Source organism: Grus americana, chromosome 1, assembly GCF_028858705.1.
Source record: "Grus americana isolate bGruAme1 chromosome 1, bGruAme1.mat, whole genome shotgun sequence".
NCBI lineage: Eukaryota > Metazoa > Chordata > Aves > Gruiformes > Gruidae > Grus > Grus americana.
In genome coordinates this window covers 25691172-25717094 of record NC_072852.1, presented here as the reverse complement: position 1 = coordinate 25717094, position 25923 = coordinate 25691172, and the positions used below count along the sequence as shown (strand labels likewise).

Below are 25923 nucleotides of genomic sequence, written 5' to 3'. Positions count from 1 at the left end.
TGTCATTTGGTTGCAGAATATCTAGTAGAATATCAAATATTCCATTTGAATTTGGAAATCTGGGATCTCCCAAGCTCTTTTTTAAAATTAATTCCTAATAATCATATATAAACATAGTTGCTATAAATCCAATATCTAAGAGGCCCTGTCCTGGCCTCTCTTCATTCCAAGTCCTTGATGTCTTATGGACCAAAACTGATTTCAGTGAATTTTTTTTAACAAAATTTATAAGAATGAGTCTGAAGGGGAGAATGTTATTCTTACGTTTGAAAGAGTCTGGTTATGGTGAAAATGGCTGTCATTTTTAAAAAGGGCAGCAAAGCCAAACTGCATTGAGGACACCTTATCGGTCAATTGAAGGTATTATATTGGGCGGGGGGGGGCTTATGTGTAACAGATGCACTGCTGTGACTTGCAGAGTAATATTTTTGACATAAAAAAGCTCACTATTATGGCAAAGAAATATTTTTTATTGTACGTGGGATATTGCCAGACTTTTGATTTTGCAGCAAATTAACTTAAGGTACTTGGATAGTGATTATTTATTTTAAAAGGCCATTTTAAACAGCTACCTAAAATATTTTTTTTCCTACTGTTTAACTAATTTGCAGGGTTTTTTTACTGTAAACTCTATTTTATGAGACAAAAGTATGTATTGTTGGAAAGTTTCATCACAATATTCATGCCAGTGAAAGCTTGGCTGCCTGTTTTCTCTGCAGACTTATGTAAATTTCTAGGGACCTTGTGTGAATGGAAGGAGTCTGAATTTGTGTCCATGGTAATCTGTTCAACGTGTAGAGGAAGTTACAATGGCATTAACCCATGAAAAGGATCGGTTGTTTTCATGGAAAGCAGTCAAGACATGCTTTGAATTCAGATAGTCAACTTAATCAAAGCTGGACATATTTTTTTTAAGGGTTTCTCTTTGAAAGAGCTTAATGCTGGTCACCTGCTGCAGTCAAAATACCTCATTTATCTGTAAAGGGGCATAAAAATTTAACAGTTAGCTGAAGAATGGATACATCCCTGAAATAAAGACAATAAAAAAAATCCTGCAGTTATTTACAGCCTCTACTTGGGCAACTAGAAGCATGGAAATGCCATAGTTGTCCTGGCTCATTACCTGCCTTCTGCTGCTGGGAGCTGAGTGAATTCATGCGGTGCTTCCTTAGGACTGGAAACGCAGCAGCACCCGTCCTCACTGCCTTCCCGGCTGCGGGGGGAGTCCTGCCTGAGCAGGGGTGGCCAACACACCTGAGAGGCAAGACATAGGTGGGCTTGAGCAAATGTGGTGATTCACAGCCTTCTATCAACTGTCATAGGACACAACAAGAATTCAGGTCCAGTCCCCCACCTCATGTTGCTTTTCCTCAGCCATAAGACATGGTACAGCTGCCCTGGTAAGAAGAGAGTGATTGAGACTATATTCCCCTTTACCAGAAGAAATTTACATAGCAACCTCATTTGGGTTTGTCTCCCACATTTAAATTAAATTACAGTACAAGGAAGAGTAGCATTAGGCAACCTGTGTTTATTTGGCTATTCAGCAGAGATTTAATTTGCAAGATTAAATAATACCTGTCTCAGCTTCATCTGTTTCAGCTAGTGAAAGTAAAAGATCCTTCTGCTCCATATCTTAATTAATTTGCTACGGGATATTTCCACAGTTTAATGGTAGACTTGTATTAGGGATGGCTTGCTTTTGGTGATGTTGAGGACGACAAGGTTAAAAATAATAAATACAATTAATGTAACAAAATAAAAAGTTCAGTGTCTATAATTCATATAAGTTTTTTTACAGTATCTGTCTAGGGCTACCTGAACATTTTATACCAGTGTTAGCGAAATGAATTTGCTGTACTGCTGTGTGAAACTGCATTTTGAGAGCACTGTAACTACATTTCCTGGCCTTCCTTGAAAATGGCATTACCCAGCAGCTTTCCAGTGGGAAGAGGCAGGTCTTTCAATGCCGAGCTCTGAATTAACGCAGCAAGAACAGCTGGTACTTGCCCCTAATCCAATTTAAGAGCTGTAAGTTCCCGGAATTATTTTCATAAGAGCTACTGTGCCCTGTGCATGTTCACCAGTGGAGATGTTTGGACATTAAAACTATAATGGGAAACGTGGTAGCTACTCAAGACATAAGGGAAAAGACCATTGATGGATGATGACAGTGTAAGCAACAACATCATCTCATCAAGAGAGAGGAAGAACAGTTAGGTAAGTACTGTAATGGCTGGCATTTTTACTGGACATTTAAATTGTCTTTCTCCATGGGAACAGACAATAGCAGCAAGGATTTTCTCATAAGTTGCAACAAAAATAGACAGGAGAGAATAGACAGGAGTCTACTATTTAGGAGTATCTCTTGCCTTTACAGGAGGCGTATGGGTCAATGGCCAGATCAGGCTATTCTTCTGGTTCTCCAGGTTAAACACAATTAGATAAAGCAGAATGTCTAGAAAGTGCCCAGCGGGGGGGGAATCATAATAGCAGTAGTCACCTAAATAAGTCTTTTCAGAGGAATAAGGTTTTGAGAATGAACGATACACTGCAGAATCACAGAATTGTGCCATTTGAAAATACCATTGCCCACAAATTTTTAGGTGTACTCTGTAGCGTTGGTTAGGCCAAAATCTCCTCTGTCCTGTTCTCTTATAAGGGGAGTGAAAGCCAGTATTGTCTAAAACCAGCATTTGCTCTTTGAATATGGTGGATATTGCAACACAAGAGTCACATAATCCCCAGCTCTGTAAGGAAGCTGCAACTGATGGATCCGAGATTTTTCCATTTGTTAGGTATATCAATTTGCAGTCATGTTTTGCTGTCCCTGATGGAATTTCAGACTGTTAAGGGAGACATTGCTAAAAGCATCTAGGGACACATTCCCTCGAATCTAAGCAAGGGAAGAGTCAGTCATACCACTTGCTCCAGCCAACTTCTCAAAGTTAACTTTGTTGCTTACCTGGATGCAAGTAGACTGGCTGTTACAGAACAGTAAGTTATGTTTATTTTAAGTTTTAATAGTAGCTGCATTTCATCTAGGACAAGTACTACCACTGTTTCAAATGCCGTGGATCATTCATGTGTAGTATGCAAATAGGAGAAAAAGCCATATTGGGTCATACCTGAATTCACCGTTCTCTGACAGAGGCCAGTGCAGATGCTTCAGAAGAACAGGCATGAAATCCTCCAGTAGGTAGAAGTGAGATGCTTCCCCAGTCTTTTCTCACACATCTCATCTATGCTAGGTGCCTCTCTAAATGTATTGTGATAACTCCAAATAGGCTTGATATCTTTATAGCTATTTTGAACTTCATTTAGCTGTTAGCCTCAGCGGTTTCCTGCAGTGATAATTGCCTGGATGTGAAAAAAGTGTATCCTTTCACTGCTTTTCTTACTTTCAGCCTTCTCATTAATGCCCCCAGGTGTTCTTATTCTTCTAGAGAGAAGGAGAACAAAAGTTCCCAGTCTTCATCTCAGCAACATTCATTATTCTTTATATTTGTTTTCTTCCCAAAATAAGCAGTCTTAACCTTTTCCATCTCCCTTTGTTTGGAACTTTTCCATAGTCACTTTTATCAGTGTACCCTCTCACCAATGTTATTGTGCTTAAATGTTTTTGAGAAGGCAAGAGCAGCACAGAATTCATTTTTCCAGATGAAACCACACCGATGATTTGTGTTAAGGGGCAATAATGTTCTTTCTTCATAATTTCTGACATATTTCCAAATTTCTGCTTGGACTCCAGCTATACACTGAATGAAGACCTTGATTTAGCTGTCCAGAGATGCCCTGGTCACTTCTTTCCCAACAGAGTAAAAGTAGTTTAATATTTCTCAATACTGGTTTTTTTTTCAATTATTTTTGCTGCTACATCTATCAAAGCTGCATATTATTTGGTGGTGTTACATATTTACCTTGCTTGTTACAGCTCTCTGAACTTAGTTGAAATTATCACCCTGTCCAAGCTAAATAACTGAAACACCAGGGCATCGCAACATTTTGGCATATCCTCTTGAATCTTTTAATTTAACCAACTGTATCCATTTCTGGAAAATTAGTAGATATTTTTAAGACTTCTAAAAAGTGGCATTGCTATCAAAAATGGAAATGTTTTTATTTTGAGGATCTTTGAAAAAACTTGTGCATTTTATTTACTAGAGGTTGGTGTCAATGTACTAATTTGACACCCTTGCTGGGCCTTGAATGTCAATTCAAATTATATTGCAGTCATCACTCTTTAGTGGCTCATCTGCGGTCGCTATGTGACCTGGCGCTATGCTGTGCACATTATATGAGTTTCTCAAGAAAGGCCTCTGCTGGTTTGTGTTCAAGAGCTACTTTTCAGATTTGCACCTGCATTATTTCTCTAAGCTTTGTCCTTTTGGGCCATTTGGCCATTTTACATATGGTAATTGAAATCCTACTGGTTTGTTACATTGTGCTGATCGTTTCATCCTGCTACCCCTTAGGAATTCAATTTGCTTTTGTTTGCTAGACTCTGTGGTATAGCCGTATTAATATATATTTATATTATTTGGGCTCAGAGTTTGTTTTGGTATAGAGTCAGCTGTATGTTCCTCTCCTCTCAGCAGTTTTATTTTCCCCAAGATGTTCTCCAGACCCTAGAAGTTTAAACCCTCCTTGCTCACTCACAGAAGTGAGTTTTAGCACCGTGTTCATTTTGCCTCTTTGGGCCTGCACACTTAATTGGAAGCATTTATAAGAAAACAGGCAGTGGGAGAACTTCTTCTCAGTCTATATGTAAACTTCCAGGCCATCCCCTATTCACAGCCCTGCATTGCTCAGCGTGATGTGTAAAGCAGGCTTCCTCCCTAGCACAATGGCAGAAGTGTCTAAATGGCTCTAGTACAAAGCGTCCTAATTACTTGCCCAAAGAATATTCACAGAAGACACTCTGAATCCGGCCTATTGAAGTTTTCCCCCATACCATAAAACCTTTATATAAATATTCATAAGAGCAGGGGGAACAGGCAGACACGCTTCACCGCCTGCTAATTAATGCCTTTACCCAGGGTTTTAGTGCTCTACACCTAGACCAAGGGCAGGTGTCTGTTTATCAAGGGCTTTGAGGATCTTCGAGACCCTTCAATGGGAGTTCAGTGTTATAATCCCTTTCTAGAACTAATTCTTCATCACTTAAGAGCCCAAACTCTCAGTTTTATTGGGAGTTGAGATCCAAACCAGCAAAGAGCTTACACAGGCGAATTCCCTGTGGGAATAATTTGATCGGTCCTGCTGTAAATTCACAAGTCACTTTAGGTGCGTTGAAACCTGCTTATGAGGTTTAAGCATGCTCAAACTATTACATTTTTAGATAATGTTTTCCCCTGATTCTGGTTAATTGACAGAGCAATTCATTACTGTATTAATTGGCAATAAAAATCATTTAATCTTGGTAGATGAGTCATCGCAATTAACTGAAGACAAATTTAATAGTTAGATATGTTGTATTTAATTTCTTCATGTTATAGTGTTTAGTTTGTAGTAAAAATTTGCCTATGAATCATAATGACATTCTCAGGCGTCTTGATTTTTGTTTCAAAGATTTAATTTCTTTCTGCTAGAAAGTTGCAGTCGATTTGCAGTTGGTTATTGAGCGTTGACAGCCGAGTGCCACAATGTATGAACTTTCAGTTGTATTGAACTAATGTGAACCTAGGAGGATTGCTGCAATGAGCTGCTTAGTTCAAACCGTGTTATACACCCAGTGTAGGATTGCAAGTAACAAGAGGTCAGAACCTCCATTTTGTGGTTCAGTGCACAAATTAAGGCTTTTCATGGAGTGCCACCACCACCTGAGACCTGGAAAAAAGCTTTTTACTGCCTTAGTGAAAGGTTGGATTATATGGGAAAATGGTTATTGCAATAAGGTGAAATTTCATGTTTACAATGATTGATTAAACCATGTATCTATCATCTTATGGGGCTATTATTTCCACATTTTGGGTCAAACCTTGTTCAGCTAGGTGTATGTCTGCTGACAGAATTCAACAGGGGTTAGAGCAGAAAGAATATGAACTAACGGAACAGTGTTGTTCTGGGGGTTTTTTGGGGGGGAGGGTTGTTTGTTGTTTGTTTGGGGTTTTTTTAAACCATAAAGTTGTATCCTGTCTGCTATTACTGTTATGTAAAATGTACATAAAGCAGACATTAGGAGGTTGGGAGGAGAGGGATGTATGCCTATAAAGTGCTGTTGTGTTCTGTCTGCATTCACATGGGCCTTATGTATCTTCCTAGACAGATTTACCTCCCCTCTCCAAGATGAAGACCATATTGATTAAATACAAATGAGCAAGACACATGACTAAGATCATGCAAAATATCTGGCACACTCCTGAGTCCCCATTCCCAAATATTATTACTCTCTGAATTACGAAATTGTCTGAAGTTTTAGTTTTGTGGGTGATGTGGGACAAGGACTAGAATGGGACTCCTGTTTCCCTCATGGTACTGTCTTGGACCTATGTAGAATCGTAGAATTGTTTAGATTGTTTAAGATCATCAAGTTCAGCCATTAACCCAGCACTGCTAAGTCCACCACTAAACCATGTCCCTAAGCTCCATATCTACACATTTTTTAAACACCTCCAGGGATGGTGACTCCACTGGGCAGCCTGTCCCAGTGCTTGATAACCCTTTCACTGAAGAAATTTTTCCTTACATAAAACATGAGACTGAATTTGACCTCAAAACTGTATCAAATGGTAGATGCAATATAGATAACAAGGTACTGAAGAGAATAAAAAATGAAGTCAAGAAAGGAAATATGAACAAAATAGATTTTAAAATGGCATGACCTTATTTTATTTGATATCTCCTTTTTTATATAATCTGATGGAAAAAAAATCAAGTGTTAATATTGCTGTAGTTAGCTACAGTAAACAATCACCTCTAGGAGCAATCAATACACCTTTTTGTTTTCAGCAGTCTGTGAAAATAAAAATATTGTTCTATAGAAAAATATACCACATTTGTTTAAGTTTGATGATGCAGAGGACCAGAAACTGATGGTTTGCTTTTCAAAACAAGAGCAAAACATGCTGGCCAGCAAGAGCCCAGTGTGAGCACTAAGTGCCTGGACTGTACGAAAATACAGCTGTGATGTGGTGCTCTACTTACATGGTGCAGGAGTTGGCAAAGCATGGAGGAAAACCCAGACCATCCACTTCCCTGTGGAGTTAGCATTCTTCCATAAATCCTCTAAACCCCAGGATTAAATGTGGATTCCGTAAGGAATTTCAACATATCCCCCTTTTATGGACCTCTTTTATTTTTATATGACATGTTTTCCCAAAGAAATAATAGGAAAATAAAACAATGACATTTAATCTGTTCATACTGACTTTTAATTTTTTAAATCAACTTCAGAATTGCTGGAGCAAAATGATAAGTTATCCTACCAAAAGCAGAGGCCTCACTAATTAAACTTGAGGCTGTGTGTCCTTGGTAGCTGTAAGGTCTGGATGAGGGTTTTGGGAACCCCAGCCCAATCCAGTAGCACCAGTCCCCCAACAAACAGCCAGCCCCTTCCCACTGCCTCAACATCTGAACCAAGCTCAAAGATCTGGGAAAAAAACTCTGGTTGAGTACACTAGATTTTTTTTCTGGATCTAAATGACATGTACTTCTTATTACAATCATTTCTGTGTTTAGGTAGTGCCATAAAGGTTAAATTCCAAATATATCAGGGTGAAATCTCTGTTAGTATTAGACTCTACTTAAAGTCCACTGTTACTGTTTGGCCTGTTCAACAGTGAGTTTTCCAAAGGCTTTTGTAATTGTAAACAACAAGTGAAAAGTGAAACTTAGGTAGAAGACAGACACCCAAGTCCAAAGTCACCCAAGTCCTGAAAATACTGAAAAAGAGTTGCCTGACTTCACAGATACCTCAGTTCCTAACCTTAAAATTTCTTAAAGTTTCTCAGTCTGGATAGTGTGGAGCAGCTTGGAGCCTATTTCATATCTAAAATATGTTTCTAATTTAAAGACTTAGTCATCTTTCAGGCACCTTTTCAAAATTAAACCTTATTGGAACATGTTAAAACACACAGTTGCAACGCTAAGCTCCATGTAAGGTATTAGCGACACTAATTCTCCTTTTCACTACGTCCTGCTGGCTTGAAAACTACATGGACATCAGGACACAGGCTCCCTTCCTTCCTCTGCCTGGGGAGCTGCAAATCTACATGGCAGTTGCTCCTCAAGAGCACCCAAAGGTCAGTTACAAGCTATCTGCAGGAGCAGGAGGGCCCCTTGTGTTTCTGGTGAAGGTGTGGTGGGTTGACCCTGGCTGGAGGCCAGGTGCCCCCCAAAGCCGCTCTGTCACTGCCCTCCTCAGCCAGGCAGGGGAGAGAAAATATAACGAAAGGCTCGTGGGTCAAGATAAGGACAGGGAGAGATCACTCACCAATTACTGTCATGGGCAAAACGGACTGAACTTGAGGAAAATGAATTTAATTTATTACTAATCAAATCAGATTAGGGTAATAAGAAAATAAAAACCAAATCTTAAAACATCTTCCCTCCACCCCTCCCATCTTCCCAGGCTCAATTTTACTCCCGAATCCTCTCCCTCCTCCCCACCAGTGGCACAGGGGGGCGGGGAATGGAGGTTGTGGTCAGTTCATCACACGTTGTCTCTGCCACTCCTTCCTCCTCAGGGGGAGGACTCCTCATACTCCTCCCCTGCTCCAGCGTGGGGTCCCTCCCACGGGGTGCAGTCTTTCAGGAACAGACTGCTCCAGCATGGGTCCCCCACGGGTTCACAGCCTCCTTCGGGCATCCACCTGCTCCGGTGTGGGGTCCTCCATAGGCTGCAGGTGGAATCTCTACACCCCCTCATCCTTCCTCCATGGGCTGCAGGGGGACAGCCTGCTTCACCATGGTCTTCACCACGGGCTGCAGGGGGATCTCTGCTCCGGCGCCTGGAGCACCTCCTCCCCCTCCATCTGCACTGACCTTGGTGTCTGCAGAGTTGTTCCTCTCACATATTCTCACTCCTCTCTCTGGCTGCAGTTGTGCAGTTTTTTTCCCCTTCTTAACTACATGATACCAGAGGTGCTACCATCATCACTGATGGGCTCAGCCTTGGCCAACGACAGGTCTGTCTTGGAGCCAGCTGGCATTGACTTTATGGGACATAAGGGAAGCTTCTAGCAGCTTCTCACAGAAGCCACCCCTGTAGCTCCGCGCTACCAAAACCTCGCCACGCAAACCCAGTACGGAAGGGACCTATACATTAAGTGCCTTTGTTTTGCCTTTGGTTTGTGCTTTTAGTGTGCCAGTGTTTTTCACAATTTTTCTCTGTTGTTTCTAGCCGTCACAAGACACTTCCTTTTTCAAATGATGTGTTTATGCAATCAGTTACAATAAGGAAATGTCTAAAGGAAAAGCATAAACATGAGATTTATAACATGATACAATCATAAGAAATTGCAATATGTATGTTTATATATTTATATACCCCTTTTTGACAAATCCTTGTAGATATACATATATCTGTGTATACCTATGCGGATATAAAATTGTAAGGATTTGTCAAAAAATGTCAGTCTCTACATTTGTTTACAAGATTTTTATTGTATTGTTTACATTATGTTCATATATTTTTTGTCAAATAGAGACACATATAATTTTATAGATGCGCAGTTGATACCAAGTGTCCATGATGAGCTTTGGAATTTTTCGGTCTTGACGTTGTGAGTGTAGATCTTCCTCAAGGGAGTAGAATGGTTTTGGTATGTGGCATAGTCCCTAGACTTATATGAATACTTATACAAATATCATCCAGAGCAACCTCTCTTTTCCCCTTTGTTACTGAAAAAAGAATTTCACCAAGATGTTTCAAGTAAATACCTCCCTGAAGCAAAAGATACTGCTGTCTAAAGAGCCACCTTTCAGGAAACTTACTGGAACATGACTGGAGGGATAATGGTTGAGTAAAATTTGCAATTTCAGCATCAGATAAATGAGAAAGAAAAATATTTAATAATTAAAGACTTCCTCCTTTAGAGAATATATTTCTCTCAGTCTCCCCCCTACCAGCATGTTCATGGGATTCGGTCTAAGGCTGTTCATTAGACTCCACAAGATGATTTTACCTTTTGAAATAGTTTGCAAAAGAGAAAGTTTCTGACAGCTTGACTTCACAGCCCCTACTATGCTAAAAAGCATTTATTTCAGTAAATGTGCCTTTGAGATGACTTGCATAAGGTCTACTCTCAAGAGTTTTAGATAGCTATTACCAAAGCTGTAGAGCTTTACTGATCTGTAGATGTTAATATTAACAGGTGGAGAGGCACTGCGGAAACATAGTAAAGACTTTTAAAAACGTTTCCAAAAGGCAGTTAAATGCAAACTCTGAGATTTTGGATATAGGACTTAAATTTGGTTAATTTTTCACTGCAGTTCTGAAATGTCTACTGCAATGTTTCTCGTCTGTTGGAAACGGGATTGTAAATCTTTTTACACTTAGGTGGTAAATGTAAGAGGTGAAGCACATATTCTTATTTCATAATTATATTTAGTACAGGTCTTGACACACAGTTTTGCTAGAAATCAAAATTTTAAAAGTTTGTCTGTGGAATATCCAGAACATTGAAGAGGATCATGCAAATAAAATTAAGTTACCATTACTATTTATGTTTAAACTAAGTCCAGTTCTGTTCAACTCTATCTCTTTCCCACTTCTCTGGTAGTGCTAACAGAGAAGAAAATTCATTTTGAAACCAAATGCCTGTAGTTTCACTGACTTGATTGAATTTTTGTTTGTTCATGTCTGATCTGGATTTAATTTTTATTTATGTGATTCTGTTAATTTACATGTGTTGCATTAAAAAGCTATCTGGCTATGGGGAAAGGAACCTGAGTAGCAGCAGAATGATATAAAAGTGTGTCCTAGGAATCACAAATTGATAACTGCTTTTTTTTAATAGCAGTTCCAATTTCTATCATAATCCTCAGTTTGCCTCACTTCATACATGGGACAATAGTGTAACATCTTTGGGGAGATTACAGTCCTCTTAAGTCCCTTCTGGTTTTGGCTTCAAACACCTAAAATGCATTTAACATCTTCAGCAGCAAGCCAGTCATCCAGCTTTCCTGGGTTACTTAGTTCTGTAGGTTCTTACATTACTGGGATATCTTTGTATTTAGCTCAAGAGCTTCACAGGCACTTCATTTCACTCATCAGTGCATGTTCAGAAATATCCATTCTGGAAAGATAAGCACCACTCTCCCACCTAAAATGTGTATTTTCAGCTTCATTTCAGTGAGCAGACACTTGAATGCTACATCAGTTACCAGAGAAGCCTTAAACCTTACTATAGCCAATGCTTCAACTAACTGTTAATGGCTGTGTAGGAAGCTGAAGTCTATCAGACCATTTTGCTCCATCTTCAGATGATGTCTAGTTGCACAGTATCACAAATGGAAGGAAACGTCTAACATTTCATACTACTTTGCCTGTAGTCAGAGTGAAGGTGGAAGCAGGTATCAAGCAGATTGGATCACACCCTGTGGTATCCTGAGATCCTTCCCACTTTCCCCCGGCTGCTTAGAAATTTCAGAGGCTCTGCAAGCCCCAGGCATGTAAAATTACAATGGGGTAGAATGTAAATTGGTCAAACTGGAGGCCTTGTTCCTGTGCATATACAAATGCACTGGAAAATTGTGATTAAATGTGATCTATAAACTTTAGCGGATACCATAAGGATTATTCCTGGCACTGTTCACTGTAAAGTTGTGACAAGTTAAGTCAGCAGAGTGCCTATTAATACTCTGGGTCTTAATGCTAACTGCTTTCAAATGAAACCAATCCATCTTTTATTTTGTTTAATTTTTTTTTTCTTTTTTAAGATTTAAACACAGTTTGTGTTAGTAAATACACACAACAATTGTCAAATTGTAAGAGGAGTTTTGTTTTGGCTTTATATTTAGTGCAGGGAAAGTTTCAGTTTTTCAGTCTGTATTGGAATGAGCAGCCTACACTCCAGCATAATGAAGGGAACTGACTCCCTTTATAGATAGCTGAATATGTACCGATGCCTAAAATAAGCCTATACAGAAGGAACTGGTGTTAAAAAAAAAAAGATTTTTAAGTTTCTCTGAGGCTGGGAGATTTCTCAGACAAATCTTACAAAAGATTTAGACACTTTGACTTTCAGGGAGAAAGAATATATAAAATTGTAGAGGTGGGCTATTACAGTGTTTTGGTGGTTTTAAGGATTTTACAGATGGCATTACAAAATTAAATAAATCCATAAGAGAGCTTACTCAGGTAAACGTAGATAATTTTCCCAGAGGGATTTATAGATAGCTCCTGCCAGTTAGAACTTCAAGACTGTTAGCAGATTGTGCTCTGATTCTTTTCATTTCCTCCATCAGTACAAATCAAGAATTATTTCAGTTCAGGCAATGAAGCTACACCTTCATAAAATGGATGAAAGGTATTAGAAGTAGGTCCTGTGACCTTCCTGTCAATGGAAGAAGCTAAAATAAGAAATGAAAATTGTTGAAGAACCACTCTATTTATCATGAGAGGTCATTTTGCACAGTTTTAGCTGTGTTTAAGGTTCTGTGTTTACTTTTGGAAGTAGAACCTACATAATAAAAGTCTTTCTGATCTATTTAATTGTATTCTTTTTAAAGGTGAAAAACATTGAGCATCTATTTTGCTAATCACATGTAGCTGCTTTTCTTTAAATTTATTATCATGCCAGTTTTGCAGTTTGTCTTCCTCTCTTTGACTTTGTTGCAGTAACTTTGTCTGGTGTCCCACTTCTTAGCCACCAGCCGTGTGCAGTTTTTCTTCCAGCTACCCTGTATAACCATTGTACTTATCAAACCATTTCATTTTCTTCCATGAGCCCTAGTTCTTCTCCAGTGAAGAAATTTGTGTCTTAATCTAAAAATATGACTTTCAAAATGTTTTACAGTGTATATAAGTGCTGATGAAGAATAGAGACAGTAGATTAAGTAGGACACAAAGACTGAGCTACCTCACTCTATTTGAATGAGCATCATCCAAGACTTTCATATTTAGGTGCAAATTTGTGCATCTTAGTAGCCTTCGGTGGTGTTGGGTCAGTTTGTGTCATGGAAAATCTGAACCTGGGTATATAGACCTTTGTCCTTCTAAACAGTTTGTTGAGTGTCTCGGCAAGTTAAACGTGTATTTGAATAAAAATTTTAAAACTGCTTGGCTAATTCAAGCCACTTGTCTTGTAGTCTGTCTCCAACAATAACCAGTAGTGAATGCCTGGGCAAGAGCATTAAATAGGGCAAATATGAATGAGAGCTTCCCAGTATAGTCCTTCCAATTTCACCAGTGGACTTAGTGAGCCAAAAGTGGTGTCAGTGTGTTTAAGAGGTGTTTGTGGATTTCTCCTTCACAGATTTTTCAAATCTTTTCCAAACCTGTGTAACCTTCTGGTATTCACAGCTTCCAGTTTCTGCAGCGTCAGTAACACAAATGTACATAGTAGAGATCTCATGAGACACAAGTTGTTTAAAATGAGAGTTTTGTATTTCTCAAAGAGAAAATGATCACATATTTTCAGTGAATGTACACATCTTTGCTGGCATCCCAAAAGTTTCTATGATCTTCCTTGGCTTAAGAACCACAGGCCGAGTCCTGTCCATATAAATTGAAATTCCCATCAGTTTTAATACCAAGACATCCTTTATGTCCATGACTGTAATACATTGCCATTATCCACTTATACTAGATGAAAACTTAAGACTTCAGAGTTTATCCTCTTTGCTCCCATCTAGTTCCAACCCCCCTGCCATGGGCAGGGACACCCTCCACTAGACCAGGTTGCCCAAAGCCCCATCCAACCTGGCCTTAAACACTTCCAGGGATGGGGCATCCACAACTTCTCCGGGCAACTTGTTCCAGTGCCTCACCACCCTCACAGTAAAGAATTTTTTCCTAATATCTAATCTAAATCTCCCCTCCTTCAGCTTAAGGCCATTACCCCTTCTCCTATCACTACATGCCCTGTAAACAGTCCCTCTCCAGCTTTCCTGTAGGCCTGTGTAGGTACTGGAAGGCTGCTATAAGGTGTCCTCGGAGCCTTCTCTTCTCCAGGCTGAACAATCCCAACTCCCTCAGCCTGTCCTAATAGGAGAGGTGCTCCATCCCTCCGATCAGCTTCGTGGCCCTCCTCTGGACTCGCTCCAACAGCTCCATGTCTCTCCTGTACTGGGGCCCCCAGAGCTGGACGCAGTACTCCAGGTGGGGTCTCACCAGAGCGGAGTAGAGGGGCAGAATCACCTCCCTCGACCTGCTGGTCACACTTCTTTTGATGCAGCCCAGGATACGTCTGCTGGGTCATGTTGAGCTTATCATCCACCAACACCCCCAAGTCCTTCTCCTAAGGGTTGCTCTCAACCATTCTCTGCCCAGCCTGCAGTTGTGCTTGGGATTGCCCCGAACCATGTACAGGACCTTGCACTTTGCCTTGTTGAACTTCATGGGATTCACATGGGCCTGCTCCTCAAGCCTGTCAATGTCCCTCCAGCGTGTCGACTGCACAACACAGCCTAGTGTCATCATCAAACTTGCTGAGGGTGCACTCGATCCGACTTTCCATGTTGCCAACAAAGATGTTAAACAGTGCCAGTCCCAATACCGACCCCTGAGAAACGCCACTCATCACTGGTCTCCACTCGGACATCAAGCCATTGACCGAAACTCTTTGAGTGTGACCATCCAGCCAATTCCTTATCCACCAAGTGCTCCATCCATTGAATGCATGTCTCTCCAATTTAGAGACAAGGATGTCGTGCGGGACAATGTCAAATGCTTTGCACAAGTCCAGGTAGATGACGTCAGTTGCTCTTCCCTTATCCACCAATGCTGTAACCCCATTGTAGAAGGCCACCAAATTTGTCAGGCACGATTTGCCCTTAGTGAAGCCGTGTTGGCTGTCACTGATCACCTCCTTATTTTCCATGTGCCTGAGCATAGTTTCCAGGAGGATCTGCTCCATGATCCTGCTGGGCACGGAGGTGAGACTGAACAGCCTGTAGTTCCCCAGATATTTCTTTTTTAAATTAGGGTTATGTTTCCCCATTTCCAATCGGTGGGAACTTCACTGGACTGCCACGACTTCTCAGATATGATGGATAGTGGCTTAGCAACTTCATCTGCCAGCTCACTCAGGACCCGTGGATGCATCTTATCAGGTCCCATGGACTTGTGCTCCTTCAGGTTCCTTAGATGGTCTTGAACCTGATCTTCTCCTACAGTGGGTGGTTCTTCATTCTCCCAGTCCCTGTCTTTGCCTTCTGTGACCTGGGCAGTGTGGCTACAGCAATTGCTGTTGAAGACAATTGAAGACAATTGCTGGTTGGCCACTCTTCCCTCCAGGACTTTGTCCCATGGTATTCTACCAAGCAGATCCCTGAAGAGGCCAAAGTCTGCTCTCCTGAAGTCCAGGGTAGTGAGCTTGCTGTGCGCCCTCCTTGCTTGCCCTGAGGATCCTGAACTCCACCATTTCATGGTCACTGCAGCCAAGGCTGCCCTTGAGCTTCATGTTCCCCACCAGCCCCTCCTTGTTGGTGAGAACAAGGTTCAGCATGGCACCTCTCCTACTTGGCTCCTCTATCACTTGAAGGAGGAAGTTATCATCAACGCATTCCAGGAAGATCCTGGATTGCTTATGCCTTGCTGTGTTGTCCCTCTAACAGATATCAAGGTGGTTGAAGTCCCCCATGAGGACCATGGCTTGCGAATGTGAGGCTGCTCCTATCTGTCTATAAGAGGGCCTCATCCACCAGTTCTTCCCAGGACCAAACCACGTTGGCAATCTGAATGCATGGTTAAGAGTGCCAATGCCTACTGTACACACAGACCATCAGTGCCCCATTTGTAGAAAATCTCACAAATGGAGACGTTACCCAAGTGTGTCCCAGTTCCCATAAATAAATCATTCTGATGTCAGAATCTTGTAAATGCTGGCTCAGCTGCAAGTACAGCTCGCAAGTTCAGGCTGAGTGGAGGTAAAACCATAAGGAGGTTGCCCTTTTGTCCTCTTGAGTCTAGTAGCTGATATCTCTTGACACTGCACTGTCAAAAAGGACAGGCATAAAGGGCTGGTAGAATTACAGCAGCCCGGTATAAATTACAGTGCCAGATTACACCTGAGCTTGTATCCTGTGTAGCAAAGCAGTATGTTGAGTGTAGCATCCCCAAACATATTCTGTGTCTCGGGCACTGTCCTCAGAATAACCTTTTTACTGAGGCTTAGGAGAGACGTCTCTGGTGGATACATGGGGCTTTTGCCTCAGCATCTCTCAAAGGATTCTCCCCGCCAGAATTCAGAGGGTTAAGGTCCCGTTTCCACTTCTCTGACTCATTATCCTGGCCAAATCTAGAGGGTGTCCCTCAAAGACATTTCTTTCTGTTAATCTTTAAAGCTATTCATTTTTTTTAGCTTTACATATGAATAAATACACATCGAAGACCTGAATGTTTCATTCACAGCGTAAATCAAAAGCAACTCAACTGAGGCCAGTAAATGCAAAAGGAATATCAGACTCATGTCAGGAGGAAGAAAACCTGGTTATTTATACTTTTTAAACAGGAAAAAATGTCTACAAGATCTTATTAGTCCCAGCACTATGCTAGAATCAGAAACCCAACTTCTCTGTTTGCTCACCATGACTGAACAGGAGACAAGGTCAGCCACAAATCAGTCGGTTCCACCACCCCTCGTGAGCAGAGGGGAAAGCATTTGCCACCATTATTCCTGACTTCATGGGCCTTGGGCAATGGGGTAAGCGCTATTTGGACAGAGTATAAAGAGAAACAAGTCTCAGCCTCAGACAGAAACCTTTGGTTTTGAAGGAGGGTAGAAAAGGGAACAAAAAGCGTCTAATGGTATCTTGCATGTCTCCTTGACAGGCATAGAAAGATAACCATAAAACTGGTTAAAACATGATCCTGCAACTTAGCTGCCTTATTCTATGAATAAATCAACAGTCTGTGGAAATATGTTCAACAGTTTCCTGGAAGCAGAACAGAACATTAAGGATTTTTTGCTTCATAAAGCAGCACCTCAACCAGTAAAATTCTAACTATTTTGGGCATTGGCTGAGGATGGCAGTCAGTGTCACAAGAGTCATGCTGACTGTCAAGCTGATCAAGCTCAAGTATCAATATCATAAGTTTACATACAAAATCACAAATTTGACATCAGTTTTGCCTTTTGTGAAGATGTTCTCATTATTACTGTATTCATTTACATTAAATGAATGGAATTTAAATACACTGTTTGAACAGAATTACCTGCTGTCATATACCATGAGCAAAAGGGATGTCAATTTGTTAACTCATAAAATAAAATAAAATTTAAAAAAAATAAAATAAATAAAATAAAAATTAAAATAAATAAAATAAAATAAATAAAATAAATTTCCTTCCAGCTGGTTTCTATACTCTTAGCTGGTCAACACTGCCTGTTTACACAGCAACGCTTTATAGGACACGTGGTTGCGTTTTGCGAGGGCAGTTTACACAAGTAGCTCAAGGGAAGAATTGCTGCATTCACTTGTCCTCATACGCTCGCACACAGCTTTTCTGTGACACCCGTGCTAGCTGTGATTCCTCAGTCCCTTCCTTCCCCAGATGAAATTTGCTTTCCTTCTCCAATTTTGCCACATATTGGTAGTGGAAAGAGGCAAGACCGAAACCACTGACAATCCCTGCAGATGTGAGAAGGCGCATGGCTGTGAGTCTGCTGTGAAGGGGCTGTGGGAGCACAATACGTGAATAGCAGAGGAAAGAAGGTGTATGAACTCCTAACGTCTCCTGGCATTTATAAAGACTTTCCAAAAGATTTACTGGGTCTATAAGTGTGTAATGCACCAAAAAAAGTGAACCTTGCCCCTTTTTTTCTTGTTCATTGAAGCTATTGCTCCCTGTCCATCAGACCTCCGTGTGGAATTTAAAAAGTGGTGGGACGCTCTCACGCCCAAACCCTGCTTAGTTAGCATATGAATGCTCAACTAATTGTTTAAAGTAACAATTAAGAGGACAATAGATAAAGGAGGAAACTGGAGACAGCAACTAACACCTGTGAATCACAACTGAAACAGCTTTCTTTTACATAATTAATTAAAGAAGCACGCACAATGCACACTGACTTGAAAATGTGGTCCAAAGACAAGGCTGGTGCATGTAAATCCCTTTTCAGTGCCATTACTTACATGTAAGGTTTGATCTTTTTGTAAAAATCTTAGTCATGAGTGAATGTTGCGAAGTGTTGCAAGGGTGGGTTTTTTGGCATAGGGGAGAAAGGGAAGAGAAAAACACTTAAGGGCAATCGCAGTATCATGGAGGAGGCAGAAGTGCTGATGAAGTTATTTTATTAAAACCTATGGACTTCAGATAGGTAGCAGAAAGTCATAGTAAAACACAGAACATTTCTAACCTTGCAAATAGCAATTATGGTTTAACATCCTGTAATCAGCACTACATACTTTTCTGCATTTAAGAAAAAGAAGTGGATGCTATGAAGCTGTTTCATTAAATTGTATTTATTGCAGAATGTGAGCAGAATTCTATGGCTCTTTCTCAAGGAAGCAATCCATATGTGTGCTCTACGTGCTCATATGCAATTATTTCTTAAATAGATTATATTGTGCTTCTCTAGAACAGTATTTAATGAAGCTAGTTAACATTATGACTCTCAAAATGACAGTCTCAAAAAACCTATATCTGCAATTTACATATATTAATAAGTATTAAGGGACATAGTCATCTATTTGCACACATCAGTAGTGTTGCTACAGCTGTACTGACATAAAAAGGATAATGGTGAAGGTTATTCAGTAGTCAGAATGAATCAATGAGTATTTATACAGTTAGATATTTCTCTCTAGAGAAATACAGTGTCATTAAAAAGTATCTAATATCTAGCCTTCTCTCTCCATAAAGTTTATGGAGGTACAAGTAACTTCACATACTTCAGCTGTAATATTGCTGCTGAGAGTACACAGTGAAATGCCGGTTTAGAATAATTTGTCCACTATCTTTAAATGGTGTCAGTAGTACAAAGTTAGAGAAAATATGTACAGTCCTGACCACACTGAAGCCAAAGTTTAACTTGCATTGACTTCCGAGTAATCTAGACTGGTTCTTTCTAAAGGACATCAAGGAGGTGGTTTCTTCAAGGGGAAATTGTATTAATTGCAAAAGAGAAAGTGTAGTTGTGATGAGAAATGGAGAGAGATAAGAAAGAAAGAAAGAAAGAAAGAAAGAAAGAAAGAAAGAAAGAAAGAAAGAAAGAAAGAAAAGAAAGAAAGAAAGAAAGAAAGAGGAAGGAAGGAAGGAAGGAAGGAAGGAAGGAAGGAAGGAAGGAAGGAAGGAAGGAAGGAGATAAAAAACTGGGTAGAACATAAAGAAAATAGACATAATGTGAACATAATGTGGTGAATGAAGTTTGGGGAGAATACATACATCAAGTCTTAAGCTAAGAGTTAAAAACTGAATAACAAACCACATTCAGATAAACCGAAAAGTGCTTCTGTTTGCTTTATGTCCTCTATATGCTATAATGTTGATGGTATTTATATACTGTTTAACCATTACTTACCATTCAAAGTCCAAGATAAGGACAAAGTAAATAATTCATCAGGAATTAAAGCAGTGGTTATCTTGTTGGAGGGGGGTGTATCATCTATACTTCACGTTCCTGTTAGGCTTCTGGTTTTTATATTGTAAATTCATTACTCTTTTGCAGATTTGGTGTACGGATACTATAGGCAACAGCGGAAATTGATTGAAGAGATTGATTGGTCATATACAGGTAAGCAAAACTGTGTATTGAAGAACTCATTTCGCTTTGATATTTTCATGTTCATTATTGTAACTTCATGAGCCTGTTATGTCTGTATACCACTTTCCATATGCCTAAACAATTGTTGAAGTAAAAATGTAGGAAATGGAGTGTGAAAAATTGCAGGAATGTTACAATGGGAGAGACTATTTTCATTTCTTACATCTGTTACTTTTGTGAAGAGAAAGTTCTCATCTTTAAAAACTTAACCCTGAGACATGACTTACTTGATGAAGGCTGGGCTAATAAATCATTAGGTGCTCTTTTATCATCTGAATGTTATTGTTCTAGCAAGTTTGAAAAGCAGACAGGCTGAAAGAAGGCACAGGATGTTGTGTGGGTAAGAACATATCCATGTACTGCATACAACCTTCTGCACTTTGCTTCTGAGCACCTGAGCATCCTTTGCAGCTTCCACCCTGATTCTCCTAAAAAAATCAGTCATTTGGGCTCTCTCATTTGCATAAATAAAGTTATACCCTTAAATTCTGCACAACCTTTGCCTCATCACAGAAGGACTATGGGAAATTCACAATTTGCCTCCTAGATTCTTCTGTAAAAGTCAAGCCACTTCTAATATTGGAAAGATAATTTTGTCCTAAATGATAGGTATATTTTATCCAGAATGTAAGAAGTGACTTCCTGAGAATATGCATAAACTCTTACATTTTTAATGATTTAAGTTACTGTTTCAAAAAGCACCAATTTATGAAAAGAAATAAGGACTGTCAGATTTCAGTGTTTCATATATTTGGTTCAAAATATGTTCCTGTAGTTAAAGAAAGTTTCACCATTCTCTTTCTTTCTCTCACTTTCTTTCTCATTTTCGAGATAGTTTTTATCTTCCAGGGTAAAATATATCTAACAAGTTTTGAACCTAGAGAGAATTGAAACAGGCTAGTCATAAACCCTTCAAAATGAGATTTATAATGAAAACTCCCACTTACACACATAGTACTGCAAAATCCAAGCATAAGATCAATGAATACAGTATTTCATGTTCAAAATCCATCCATTTTTTAATATTGCAGTTAGTGGAATGCAGGGATAAGCCTCCAGGATTACAGGTGACCAGAGGGCAATTTATGAGTTTACTTTAAAGAATAGCGATAGGATAAAGGTAGCATAGGATATTGGAGGGCAAAGCTGTTCCCTAGCCTGCACAGAGCACCCACCCGCTGGGTGCTGGGTTTACTGGGTATTTTGGATGGCAAAACAGCACGGACTTTGCAAGCCAGCGAATTGAGACCTGTTGGTTCTCTCCCTTAAAATGTGAGGTACCTTCGTGTAGTCATCTCACTTCATGTGCCTTGCCCTAGCGACTCGACTGCTGGCAAAGCCTTTCTCCCTCTTCAGACCTATATAGTCAGGTGCCTGTGGTGCATGGGGTGACTGAATGTGATAGGAGCCCTGCTCAGCAGCGTGTGCCCTGATCGACAGCCTCCTGCCCCAGCGGCATCCTGTCCCTGGTCCTGTTGCCTCACCAGGTCCTCTGCCACGTGGGCTTAGCGTGCCCCTGGCACTTGTAACACAGCCAGCTCCAGCGGCTGCCAACTGTATTGTGAGCCGTGTAGTATGGAGTGATTTCCTGAAATACCAGGTCACGAATTCAGCTTTCACTTAAAACCCTACGGTCTTCCTGAATGTGAAGAAAAATTACAAATTTTAACGTTGTATGTTGGAGGCACAGAAGTCTGAGGCATATTGATTTTTATCTCATTTATTTATTTATTTTAATCTCATCATTTTATTCCTAGGGCAAGCGATATCAAGTACTGTATGTATAACTGCTATACCTAGCTCAGACTTGTGGTTTCAAGTAATAGATTAACGTGCACATTTTTGAATAGATGACCTACGCTTTGTCAGTTCATCCTTTCCTCAGACACCAGTTATATTCCTCTGTATTATAACCCGCTCACTGAAAGACTTGAAAAATTAGCCTCTGTGCACCAAGGAAGTGTTACGAGTGGGCCTTGGGATTCTGCAAGCATGGAGTTTAATCCACCATAACCCAGAAAATTCTGACTTGGTAAACTACTCAGAGTTTGAGCAGATGTAATTCTCTATATCAAGTAAGAAATTTCAGATACATTAGCCACAGTGGGTCAATACACTCCTTTACTGGGATGGTGCTGTGAGATGAAAGTAAAGTGGAACTGGAGAAATAACTTGAATCTTACCTGCTGAAATCGTGCAATTTCTGAAGATTAAGTTTCATAATAAAGCAATTTCACATACTGTAATTTATGTGACTCATCATCAGATTTTGACTCTCGGGTAAATGTCTAATGAAGGCATAAATGTTACTGGAAACATTTTGTAGTACTTCTAAGAGCTCTGCTTCAAGCCATAGACAAATCCTGCATTTGCAAGCATGAATTCAGTTTTTTTGTGTCCTATCTTTGCATATATTTGCATAAACAAATACAGTGTTAAAGAAGAGGAAAGTGCAAGTGCACATTACAGATGCATCCAACTTTTTTTCAGGAATAAGTGGTTCTTGAAGCTAGTTCATTAGTAAAATGACTTTATTTTAACAACCTTACATTGTATTTTTCATTAAAACGGTGATAGAAATAAAAAATTTATAACAACATGAATATTTTCATATTATGTCATACATCAAAAGTGAATCCAACCATTTTTGTTGTAGAAAAAACAGGTCTACTGAGAAAGTTCATTTCCTCAAATCAGTTACATACTAATTGATGACCAAAGATCATTTAGACATTATTTGGCTGCACTAGTAAGGTTACACAATCTCATATTATTTCAAACCATAAAGGAAGCAATATGAGCTTCAATTATTTCTCTATTGTGCATATGAAAGATTACTTTTTACTGATGCTTTGTTTATCTGCATTGTTTTTGCCAGAAGTAATGATATAGTGCTGGTTTCCTTTTGTTTTGTTTTGTTTTAACATGGCTGGTTGATAGAAGTCCATGAAAACTCCAATTCTGAATGTTCACATGTAGAATTATCAAACGATACAACAAAGAAGATTTTTTTTTCCTAGTGAAATTTCTTTCTGTTGGGTTTTTACTCTTGGATTTGGCTTCTTGTTTACAACAAACAAGTTATGTTGTGTAGGGGAAAAAACAGACCTGGATTTTGCTAAAGGCAAGAAATTCTAAATAGCCTTCCAGGAATTACAAAAGCTGAGGGTTTTTAAAAATTGCATTTACTATGTAAATGGATAGCACAGCCAGTTCAGTGTTCTTTGCCTCATCATTCAAGGGTATTAATTTCAGTTTGTGCTGCCATTCATTATGTGATACACTGATACACAATTGCCTTATAAATACTGGCAACTCTGATCTTGAGCAAAGGGTGATTTCAGTATAAACTCTTGGGTCTCTGGGTATTCAAAGAACAATTTGGTTGTTTGCAAGCAGAACATGAATCATATTCCTCTTTTCTCTGGGGGAAGATTCATGAATCACAGAATCACAGAATAATTTAGGTTTGAAGGGGCCCTTGGAGATCATCTGGTCCAACCCCCTGCTCAAAGCAGAGAGAACTTCAAAGCTGAAGCAGGTTGTTCAGACCTTGTCCAGCAGAGTTTGGAAAATCTCCAAAGAGGGAGATGCTGCAGCCTGGGCAATGTGTTCCACTGTCATTTTGAAGAATTTTTTTCATTTACCCAACTGCAATTTCTCTTATTGCAACTTATGACCATTGCCTCTTGTCCTTTCCCTGTGCACTGCTCTGTTGATTGCTTTTACATAGCTGTAGACTTCAGCTAGGTTCCCCCTCTCTTCTCCAGCCTCAGCAAACTCAGGTGCCTCAGCCCCTCCTCGTACGTAAAGAGCTCCAACCCCCATATCATCTCAGTGGCCCTTAGTTTGTTAATGTCCATCTCATACAGGCTTGGGGAGGAAGTCGAAATTGGACTCTGCATTCTTGATGTCACCTCACTTGTGTGCAGTAGAGGGAAACAGTCACTTCTCTTGTCCTGCTGGCTGCACTCCTGCTAATGTAGCCCTGTACTTTCATGGTCTTCCTGGCTGCAAGGGCACGCTGCTGACTCATGCACAACTTGTCTCTCAGGATAATTAATTATGAACTTTTCAGATAATTTTTAATATCTGGTGTATCTCAGTAGTAAAACTTGGCAGTACATTGATGATACTCTTTTGGCCCTTGCACCAAAACTTTCCACAAAAACAATGGCTAAATGTAATGGCTTGTTGGTTTTGCTCCTATGTTGAACATTGAACTGCTCTTGTTAAGCTTAAAATTGTTATCATTCTATGTCTGATTCAACACCCTCTGGAGATATCCCCCTGGTTTATCATTCCCCATTACTGTCACTACATAGACAAACCCCTGGTTGTCAGTTGAAAGGCTGTTTTTGCCACTCCAGGTCCTGGAAATTTGCACCGATGGCTTCAAATGTTGATGCCTGTAGTTTGTCTCAGAAATGAAAATGGCCTTTTTTTCAGTGGTACTGGGAAAATGTAATTCTCTTTCTTGCCCAAACAAGATCTAATGTTTTAATTTCAAATCTTGTTCTATCATCTTTGGGTACTGAGGACATTCTCCTGCAAAGTCACTGTTCATAAAGTTTATGGGAAAGTAAGTTGTTGCTTATATCCATAATAATGTACAAGAGTGTGTTACTTTTTGCTCAGCCTTAAAAGTGAGCAAGCTGTGACTCAAGAAAATGTTTTCTACATTGGTAGCTAATTCTACGTATTTTGTGAAACATCTCCTGCTTCTATTACCCCACAATTTGATCCTGTTAAACTGGGAAGTTTCAGGCTCTGCCCTCGTCATCATCCTCCCCCTGTCTCCCTGTTCGGCAGCCATCTACTGGGAGGATGGAGAAGGCCAGGCATACAGGCGTTGCTTTCTGCCCTGCAGCTGCAGTGGAGAAGAAGCTGTGCTGGAGCGTTTGTGTGAGTGTGGGCACCCGTGCATGCTCCTCATGAGACAGCTCCAGGTGCAGGACCAAAGGAGGTAGAGGGTAGAGGCGTAGGGCCTGGGTGCTACCCATTGCAGGCCAGGGTAGAGTATGAGAGAGGAGCCATTTCGTGAGTGAAATCCTGACAATCGGGCTGTGTGGGAGAGCGGGAGGCACCAGCAGGAGCCTGCTGGAGGTGGGATCCAGGAGCTGCTGGCTGAACTGACTGATTTAATAGGACAGTTCTACCAGATCGAGCTGAAAGGTCTCCAAGAGAGCCCTGGCCAAAAGCTGATGAAACCTCCTGCCTTCACTGGATAAAACTGTGCTCTGGGGAGGTGATGCATACCAAATTAAGTTAACTTTTTTTCTTGCTAGCTAACTACCATGGCAGTATCAGCATAACTGTGTGAGAAGATCTGGTCTTTTTATCACCTCCTGTGAAATAAATCACTTTGTGTTTTATATTCAACAAGTATAATCATGACTGATGTGCTGTATCTGTTGTGAGTAATAAAGACAAGCCTATACTCTTGGGCCCTGCGGGTTCCTTCTGTAAAGGGTGCAGCATAAGAAATCAAAATAACTTTCATTCTTTTATTAACTCATATAAAAATAGCTCTGCAGAGGGTCTTTTCTTTTTTAGTAGACCTTATGCTTCAGAGGCTGTCATACCTTTTCTTGCATGATAGCTCATTACACGTATTTACATCCCCCAGATCAAGCAGTCACTTGTGGTTCCAGTGTTTTGTCACTAAATTCACAAGCTCATTAATTAAAAAGCCTATGACATTATTATCATTTTGGGAAGGCTGATGATTCACCAACAGAAATTATAGTGTTATGCATCTGTTCACATCAAAGAGACAAGGTGTCCTCAAGCGGGAAACTACATGCTGACATTGCTGGCCATAGAGAAATCCCTTTTATGGTACCTCAGTGTACGGAATCAACAACACAAAGCATGTTATTCAACACAAATAAGATATCTATTCAGTATATTTTTCATCAGACTTTTGAATTCATGTGAAGCGATATGGTTTGGAAGAGTTTGTTTCAAACATCCTTTCTGTTCAATCAGGAGAGCTGATCTTTGAGCAGTAGAAGACTATTAGAAGCAAGGTGCAATTTATTTAGCT

At 40.0% G+C, this 25923-nt stretch overlaps 2 protein-coding genes across 7 annotated transcripts in view; one reads left to right on the top strand and one right to left on the bottom strand.

Annotated features, from left to right (window-relative positions):
- Positions 1-25923, top strand: part of PTPRZ1 (protein tyrosine phosphatase receptor type Z1) — a 142295-nt gene that overhangs the window by 22659 nt on the left and 93713 nt on the right. For all 6 annotated transcript variants that reach the window (XM_054803522.1, XM_054803503.1, XM_054803512.1 and 3 more), the window contains exon 2: positions 19779-19844. In XM_054803522.1, the coding sequence (XP_054659497.1) occupies positions 19779-19844 (66 nt within the window). The remainder of the gene's footprint in view (positions 1-19778; positions 19845-25923) is intronic.
- CADPS2 (calcium dependent secretion activator 2) overlaps positions 14183-25923 on the bottom strand; it is a 508886-nt gene continuing 497145 nt past the window's right edge. The window contains exon 29 of the transcript XR_008574138.1: positions 14183-14318. The gene's annotated coding sequence lies outside the window, so the exon portion shown is untranslated. The remainder of the gene's footprint in view (positions 14319-25923) is intronic.